This window comes from Phalaenopsis equestris, unplaced genomic scaffold (assembly GCF_001263595.1).
Source record: "Phalaenopsis equestris unplaced genomic scaffold, ASM126359v1 Scaffold001093, whole genome shotgun sequence".
Classification (NCBI taxonomy): Eukaryota; Viridiplantae; Streptophyta; class Magnoliopsida; order Asparagales; family Orchidaceae; genus Phalaenopsis; species Phalaenopsis equestris.
This window is the reverse complement of record NW_018165532.1, coordinates 185,902-195,156: the sequence shown is the minus strand read 5'-3', so window position 1 is coordinate 195,156 and position 9,255 is coordinate 185,902. Positions and strand designations below refer to the sequence as shown.

The 9,255-nt window shown below is 35.2% G+C and overlaps 2 protein-coding genes across 2 annotated transcripts in view; one reads left to right on the top strand and one right to left on the bottom strand.

The window, feature by feature from the left end:
* The window catches only part of LOC110033126 (zeaxanthin 7,8(7',8')-cleavage dioxygenase, chromoplastic), a 3,985-nt gene extending 2,387 nt beyond the window's left edge, over nt 1-1,598 (top strand). The window contains exon 2 of the mRNA XM_020737004.1: nt 1,574-1,598. The gene's annotated coding sequence lies outside the window, so the exon portion shown is untranslated. The remainder of the gene's footprint in view (nt 1-1,573) is intronic.
* A 2,327-nt stretch (nt 1,599-3,925) lies between these two features.
* Nucleotides 3,926-7,919, bottom strand: LOC110033119 (boron transporter 4-like). Its single transcript, XM_020736990.1, has 12 exons — nt 7,820-7,919; nt 7,541-7,733; nt 7,317-7,455; nt 7,046-7,215; nt 6,799-6,976; nt 6,525-6,698; nt 6,353-6,448; nt 6,146-6,262; nt 5,165-5,487; nt 4,769-5,048; nt 4,300-4,437; nt 3,926-4,128 (listed from the first exon to the last, which is right to left on the bottom strand). Exons 1-12 carry the CDS (start codon nt 7,917-7,919, stop codon nt 4,108-4,110), a joined length of 1,929 nt encoding a protein of 642 aa, XP_020592649.1. The 3' UTR covers nt 3,926-4,107.
* Between the last annotated feature and the right edge of the window lie 1,336 nt (nt 7,920-9,255).

The window sequence follows — 9,255 nt, the reverse complement described above, 5'->3', positions numbered from 1 at the left end:
TATATATATATATATATATATATATATATATATATACATATATATTATCAATTTAGAACATTTTTATAGTAAACTTAAAAAAACAAGCAAGTGACCTTTTATAGTGTTATGTCCCGGCTTTATACATTTTAAATTAATCTTTAATTAAAAACAACTCTAATTTAAAATAAATTTGTTATGTCCAAGCTAGCATGTACGTCACTCATCTTATCTTCATGGGCTCTTCGTACCTTCTCAAGTTCTCCCATCAAGTCCTGTGACACCTTATCAATTTGGTTCTTTAAGGACTCCTCCGATTGGAGCATCATGTCTTTGATTGTCGGATGGATTGTGATATCCTCCTCATTAACCTTTCAGCTAAGATCTTTTATCTGGGCCTCCATGTCGTTCATTGCCTCCTCCACCAGAGCAAGTCGGGAATCAAAACCGTGCATGATCTCCTTGGACCTCTCAAGTGATTTGGATGCAGCTGGATCTCGTTGCTCCTAAAAACCTTGCTCTTATTGAGATGATTCCACAATAGTGGCTTTAGAATCCATTATATGTTCTCTAATGCTCTTTGTCATACATTCGAATCGAGGCTCCGATACCAACTATCACGAACTAACTTATCTCAAGTCATCCGTGCGGCTTCAACGCACTTCCTTGACACTAAATCAGCTTAAATCTCATAACGTTTGGACTTGCAATCACAAAATTCTCTTGGAAAAAGAATAAAGAAAACTTGAATACTTAGGAACCTTGTATGATTTCAAACGAGGGGAGTGATTCCTATTTATAGTTCATTCTAAATCCAACGGAGACTTCTAGACTACATTAGAATAGTCTAGTTTCTAGATAGTTTTGCACTTTTCTCTTAAATACATGCATAGCTCTAGACCTTTCTAGGTTTTTTTTGAGTAAACCTTGAAGCTTTTCCTTCTAACATTCTCTAGAATGTGGCGGAGTATTCTAGAGTTACTTGAACTGCTCTCCTCTGTCTGATCTTTTCTAAAATCTTCCACCCCATGGTTCTCTTGCTAATTTCTTTGAAGTTGGTAGAGTGTGACAATAAGCTTTCTGATTCAACATCTGTTTAACATTTCAAATATGTCCATAAAGTTTTCAAAAGTGGTTAATATCTTTATGAAGGCTTTATTTAACTCAGATTAGACCGACTTTAACATCAATGGGTATGTCTTGTCAAGCATGTTAGTTTGACTATAAGTTTGTTGAAATTGGAGCTTTGGGTGACCCTTAAGCGAAATTTGAATATTTCTTGCTCAAAAGATTGCATTGAGATTCTTGTCATGCCTTGAGATTCGTGTTGGATGATGAAAATTTGTTGAAGACGTATCATGTAGAACTTTGGGGTAATGAGAAATTTTTCGTAAACCTCCATTTAAAGAGAGCAAAGTACTTGTCAGGCTGGAAAATCACAAACTCTTATGGAGAATTATTTTTTTAAAAAAATTGGAGTTTTAAAATACATGTATGTTGGAAAAGCGAGTACCATCCGTGGGAATTAAGTACTGTTTGGGAAAAGTAAAGTATGTTAGAGGAATGTTTATTTGTAATTTGACTTTCTCTGCAGGCATACAGAAGGTCTGTTGTTTTACTCCCTAGCCGCAACATCTCATGACACTGACCGGTGACTCTTTTGAGATAGTTGGGATGGTTGACATTCTCTCGTTCCCCCTAACAGGGGTGGGTTGACGCCGAGTGAAAGCCGAAATTTTTGATTTTCTTGGACTTGTCAACATTTTAGAATTTAAACTATTATATCTTTTAAGCTTGAGTAAAATACGAAATATCATAAATTGAGAGGCTAAGTTTGTAAGCTTGGCAAGAATGTAAGATATCATAAATTGGGAGGGTTAAACTTAAATTGAATTCCAAATTCTATAATTTTAGGGTTGAGCTTGACTTAAATGTGTAATATCATAAATTGGGCCTAAGCTTGATACATGAATGTCATCTTTAATTCTAAAAATTAAAACCTAATACGTCAAATTCGCCACCGGACTCATAATGTGTCTGCTAGTGAACAAAAGGTGATTCTTTTTAAGCTCCAAGTGAAGTTATATAAATTCAAGATCATAATAATCTCTATGAATGTCTCAAAATTCAAATGATTTCAAATTTTTGAAATAAACTCTCTCAAATTCATATTTTAAAATATCGAAAATTACTCAAGACATATACAACTCCAGAAAGTGCTCAAACATGCTAAATTTAAAAGCTTGCATGTACTCCAACCAATGTATAAAATGCTCAAATACTAGGTTCGAGAATGTTGTGCGGTTTAATCGGATTGTCTTGTCTACAAAATAGGGTTGTAAGTTCCGCCCAACTAGTCCGATCCTCATTATCGCAAGAATTGGAGCTGATGAGTCAAGTAATTATGAAATAAACTTCTAAATCCTAAAATAAGAATTTATATGTTTAAATCATGTAGCTCGATTCTTCTCCTTATAAAGACATAAGTTGACATGATTTATACCTTAAAAAGATGAAATTAACTGTCCCTTCAAATATAAAAATTTTAAAAACATAAATCTCTAATGATAACCGAGTTGATGTAATATTTCAACCAGAGGGTTCAATATTTTAAATCAAAATTTTTAACGTAATCAACTAAAATTCGAGCTAAAATAGAATCACTTAAAGGCCAAAAGCAAAAATCTATCCACCATTCACAACAGTTTGTTGAGGGAGATAAATTTCTGACTATCTTCAGTTCACAAAGAGCTAATGTCATATTAAGTGTATCCCTATATTCACAATCAAAGTAATCACATGTTGGTATGGACGTGAACCGAGTCCTCTATTTGTGTGGTTTTGTCGTCTAATGACACAACAAAATACCAATTACAACTAGAGCCCTCTAGCCGGTTGATTTTTACCTAATCACACCATTATATTATGACCACGGACGCAACTCGTATGTTTTTTATAATTGATTGGTATAAAGTCTTATGTTAGCGAAATAGACTTAAATTTGTCCCATTAATTAAACATGCACTCAAGATCTATAAGAATCTCTTGGATTATGCAACCCATAATTATTAATAAGGATTCTTCTGTCAAGTTGGGTTGATTATCTCCTCTGAACAAGTTGATTATGGATCACGATGACCCAGAAAGTCAAAACTGTGGGATCTTGATCGGTTTTCGTCTTCATTACCCCACCATCCGTTTTAAGCTTCAAGTGATAAATTTCATAACTTAAATCCTAAGTCTACTGCTATTATATGTTAAATATCCAATTTTTAATAAGTAGCCTTAATAAAAAATGCACTTCCGCTATTGAGAGGGGTAATTAACCATAGGGGCTTGCACCTATGGGAAATCGTGAACACTAGATTAAAAAATCCTCACAAAGTAAGGGCGAAATCTCTGGGTAGTGTCTTAATTATAATCCAATTTGCCGTTTGAAATTTTGAGCTTCCAAAGCTCTCTCTCAAAACAAAAATAAAAAATAAATGCAAAGAGTTATTGGGGAGGGCTCGGAATTTTTGGAGCCCACATTTGCTACCGTTATAAAATATTTAAATATGAGCATTTGAGACATCGACGAGGCCCAATTTTTTGCGAAGATATTGGCAATTAAAAGTCATAAGTAATAATTATTTTGTACTTTTAATGGCAATGATATATGGTTATAATATGATTCTTCCACATTTGATGCCAAAAGGTCAAATAGACCAAAATAAGAAAACTAGCAAGACAAGTTGATATGATAAAATATTAGGATAGAGACAATAGAAACTAAGATTGGGATCTGTAAGAAGCAATTAAGAATTGCCTGAATCCAAATGGGGAGGAGTCACAAATAAAGTTATTATTAGATGCATTGAGGATCAAGACTTAAGAAGATTGGCAAAAGGAAAAAAAAAAAAAAAAAACCCGTAAAGCATACAAGATATAATCAAATCTGGTGCATTTATTCATTCGTTCATTCAATTTCAGTAAGTGCAGGGGTGCCATTGAGGCCTACATATTGACTCTGCATTTATTCTTTTTAACTAAAACAAATAAAAGGAATGGTTTTGAAGTTCCCTTTCATATCTACTCATCTACTATTTATGGTTTCCTGGATTATCTTTATAGTTGTATTTCTTCTCCCTAGATCCCTTCAGGATAGACCTGCAAAAATTATAAAAAACTGATTAATAAACCAACTTACATCAAGTAGATGCATACCAGAATTTATTTAAAAATATTATTGGAGTAACCAAATCAACAATCAAGCTTAAATCCAAGCATAATTACTAGATGAAATCTGTGGCCAGATTAGAAGAAATGTAGTTTTTTGACCTGAACGATTCTCTCCAGACTGAAGGATAATGCAGTTCTGTGCTTAAGCTCTCCTCTGCTGGTAGTAAGCTCATCCAATATTTCAGCATCAGATAAATCCCCATTACTACTGTCGCCACATTTCTTAGCATCCTGCATCTGCAGAACGTGCTACAACTTTCAGACATTTTCATGAGATAATCAAAATTGAAACAAGGAGGATTTACATGAATACCACTCAATTCTTATGTATTGACATATCTAACGGCTATGCCACCTTACCCATGCTTGAAAGGGTGTATTTTACCTTTTAAAATTAACAGTGTTATTTTTGATGTGATATGGTATAAATGTAACTAGTAAAGTTGAGGTGCTATACGTGCAAATGCATAGGAATTTAGTGGTATGTATGTAAATGCCCCAAGAAAATGTTAAGATGAGATGGAACTATTTTCAGGTGTTTTTTGTGAGTGTTTAGGCTACTATTTACCTCAATTGAGAAGCTACATTGTCCCTTAGGGGCTCCTTTGATTTCTTCATATTCAGCAGCATCAAGTTCCCTCAAATAATTTGGAAGGACAAACTTAGGGAAGACATATTGCCTGATGCAAATTAGAATGAAAAACAACAAAGGGAAAAGAATCCCAACTATAGGAATCCATGTGACACCAAAACATAGGAGAAGATATACAAGCTGGAAAATTGTGAAACCAACAATTTGTTTGAAGGGTACAGACTCCACAAAGGATGCATGAACGCCCTCCAAAACTCTGCAAAAATAATATGACAATATCAGGAAAGAATTTTCACCCCAACAATAAAATATTTAAGACAAGAAAAAAAGGACCAACAACAATGAAATTATCTATTGGGCTGAACATCTTACTTGTAACGCCTGCTTGGAGCAATGCACAAAAGTAGCAGCCTTTCCCAAAATTGATTCCCAGGAAGGCTGTCGATGGCCATGTAAGAGAAATAACCCCACAAAACCGAAGTCGGTGTCTTCCTGATAATGGGCATAGCTCCAAGACAGGAACCGACTAGGATCGACTGAAAAAGATTAGTTAACCTCTGCTCATTGACTCGAACAGGTAAGTGAGGATCTATATGTTTCTCGGGATCAAATTGAGCTTTTGATGATGCTTCACCTGTTCTAATTCCCAAAACAGCATCTGTTAAGTCCTTCAGATCTTCAGTTATTGAGTTTTCCTGTAAGAGATAAATTTCAGTACATAAAGCTATATGTGATGAGATAGGGAGCGTTGTGATGGTAAACTTTGTTCTAGCTTCCATAGCATTCTATCAATTATTCCATTATAAAGTCAGGAAAAGGAATAACATGCATCACCCTCTAAAATTGAAAAATTGGAAAACGCGACTTATTCAAAAGAACTCAGAATCTAATGAAATCTGAACAAGATGGGTGGATGTTCATCTGAAAACTTAATTTGTGGCTATTATTTAGGTATAATAATTAGTTTATCTATACAGAAGTACAAGATGCTAACAAATAAATATTACAGGGTAAAAAAGACAAAAAATTATGACAAATTTACATACTTAAGTGATAATCATAAGATGATTAGACAATGCCAACTACAAATTGAATTTTACATTGGTAGCTAGTGAATATTATGTATAGAAGGTCAATAAAATCGGATCCAAATAGGTGATTAGTGGATAAAATTTATGTCACACACAAGGGAGAGTGTATGCAAGATAAGCAATTAGTATTGGATGGTTAGGCGTTTGTCGAGAGGCATGAGTTGCTAGGGCCTCTAAGTTCACACAATTGGACTTTCAACAAGGAGTAGCTTTTTTCATGTAAAATTGTTTGGAAATCTGTTTATGCTTATAAAGTACTTACAGTATGTCCATGGTCCATATCTAAGAAAACCTCATGCATTATGCCATAGATCTCCAAATTGGTGGCTTGCTGCCTTATGCTTTCCTTGGCACTTCTAACCAACTTCTTCCGAATCAACTGTAAACATCGGATTCCGTTATTTCAGGAACATAATCAAAACACCGCATCATGTAAAACTAGCAGCCAACACTGGAGTGGTTATCACACCTGCCTCTTCAGAACAGCTAGGCTCTTCGTGTGCATTGGAGACTGTGGGAGAACTCCATTGGAAGGAGGGATCCCAAGAAATCCACAGATCAAAACCTGAAAATAGTACTTTCTACTCAATTCAATCATACATTCATAAATAACAAGAGAAAATTTTAGTAGATATATATACCATAAATCCGAGGATGAGAATATCGTAATGGTAGGCAGAGGGGTTCTTAAGATTGTATTCTTTCTGTTGCGCCATTTGAGAAGCGACGCTATGGTAAAAAAAGTAGAGGCCCGTGACCATTAGAGCAGGAACAAGCGCACCAGCGATGTAAACCGGGGGCACCGAGAACAAATCCTGCAGTTATACAAGCTAGCTTCGTTGACCTCAAAATATTATTTTTCTTTGTAGAGCATGTCTGTACTGTTATATATTACTGTAGACTAGGCTTGTGTACCTCTGCAACTGTCCAATGGTGCAGCGATTTGGATTCCCACGGAAGTGGGCTGAATAACCTCCTTGGAACTCCAGAAGGCACTTTGCTTGGAACAGTATACGACATTCCACTCCATACAACTACCATCAACGGTATTCCGTAGTCAGCAATGAAGCTTCTTAACCAACCTGTAGAGACACTTCACGTTAAGCTGTATATCAAAAAGCTTGTGCATAAATTAAATGCCTAATATGAGAAGAAGTTTTACAATCCAGTGCCGTAACACCATGTTCTAGCTCCTCTGCTTTTTAGACAAGTATACAGGAGACCAAAGGCAAAAATTATACCCAGTAATCCGTTCACATATAACCATTCAAACTTGTACCAAGGTAGTCCTGAATCTTCGCCTTTGGGTACATTAAACTCACTAACCAATCCCTGCATTATATATTTAGCGCTAAATTTTTTACTTCATGATTTGTGAGCATAATTAAATCAAATCTTCTTTATGAAGTACTGAGCAGAGATTGGCAAAGCACCTTAATTGCTTGTTGAATGAAAAAAACTGCAATCAGCGTCCCAAAAAGTTCACCAGCAATCTTTGTAAATCTTGTTATTATTGCAGAGGCATTCAAGAGTGCAAGAATAAATAGCATACATGAAGTCCAAATGCAAATCCTAGATCGTAGAGAAATTAAACTTTTGGGAAGCAAAAGAAAGAAAAGATAAAAAATAACTGTTTGCAACTCTTAGAATGTATTACCATCCACTCCAAGCCAAAAACAAGTGAGGGCCCAGATCGACACGCCTACTTGCAAATTTATATAGATATGTGTACATTATCACGGTAGGCTCAGCAACACCAACAATTAGCATAGGTTGTCCCCCAATAATGGAATGTATAATTCCACAGATAGCGGTTGAAGCTAGTGTTTCCACTGTGCTCAACACCCCATCTGCACAAAAAATATGCATAACAATAAATAAAAATGCAGCTCTAATCTTCTATTCTCATTTCAATTTAACTATACCAAGCATCTACCTGTATCCTTGCTGAGCTGCTCCCCAAAAGCAATGACTGGAAGAGCAGAAGCAAAAAAGATGTATGTTGTAGGAGCCAAAATTCTGAAATAAATAAACATTAAGTTAAATTGTTCAGAACAGAAAGAGAATCAGAAATAGCTAATTCATAAATGTATTAGGTATGCAACTTTTTAACCTGAATCCAGAATGGAAACCCCTTATCCAGTCTTGTTTGTAACATGCTGCTCTACCTTTGACATCCTTGATGATCCCCTTGAATGGAGATCTTATGCTATCCATTTTCTACACTTAATCTTCAAAGGGTGAGTTATATATGGAAGCAAAGGAATCATAGGATTGAAGCCGAAACTCATGTCTTATTGCATCGAAATTTATGCTAATAAGAGTTTGGATTTAAGAATTTTTAAAATTTTAAATTAAGTTTAGCATACAAGCATTTGGTTTAAAGAAAAGTTTCAATGCAAGTGTGTGCGCAAATTAAATTACGTGAGCTTGGTCCCCTTTGATCTAAACCCCATAGTAAACGACATTAGGATTGATGATTGAATTAGAATCAGGGGCTTCTTGTAGTTTGCATGCAGCTTTATAGGTCTTTGGTGTATGATATTTGATAAGCTAGAAAAACCTATTTTTGAAGAGACTGATAAATGATGCTGAGTCCTCTGACTTACTGGGTAATTTGTTAAAACACGTGATAGTATTTGACTTACTTCAATATCAAAAATGTAAAATATAAATTGTTATATATAAAAATATTAAGTAATAGCCGAGCCATGGGACATGAGTATGATTGGGGGCTTATATAATAGTCTCCGATCATTCTTTTATATATATATATATATATATTCAGTTTTAAGATTTATATAGGAATTCTATCATTTTATCCTTTTGATGTGGGAGAAGGTTTTTATGTGGATAAAATATTACGTATGGCTTTCATATGTACGGATAACAGATCAGATTCGATCATGCCACCGTATGGTCGTTCAATTTCCTCAAATCTATTAGTCTCCGACCTATAGATGATCGCACGTAATATTTGACACCCTTTATGTGGAAAAATTATTCCATGCGGATCGGCGTCCGCACGGTCCTGATGTATTTCGGTGGGCCCCACCTAAAATTTTTTATTAATTTTTTTTAAAAACGGAAATAATCCTGACCGTAGATCACCGTGATCTACGGCCAGGATCGAACACCGCATGCAGAGATGCATGCGGTGTCCGCACGCAATAATCTCTCCTTTATGTGACATCATTTTTACGACACTTGTTTCAAGAGAATGACTCGTGAGGAAGCCTAGTATTTTATAACCCCTTCGACCATACTATAACCTGTATGCGTTGCATGCCTTGGCCGAATATTTTCCCCCGCTTCTGTCTTCACGTGATTACAAGTCATTTATACTCTCTTAATATTTTAAAAACCTGTCAA

Coding starts and splice junctions, on each gene's coding strand:
- LOC110033119 (XM_020736990.1), bottom strand. CDS start 7,919: ATGTTTATTTATTTCAGAATTTTGGCTCCTACAACATACATCTTTTTT. Junction 6,977..7,045: donor TGGTGTTACGGCACTGGATT/GTAAAACTTCTT, acceptor CTTAACGTGAAG/TGTCTCTACAGGTTGGTTAA. Junction 6,699..6,798: donor ACCATTGGACAGTTGCAGAG/GTACACAAGCCT, acceptor GTATAACTGCAG/GATTTGTTCTCGGTGCCCCC.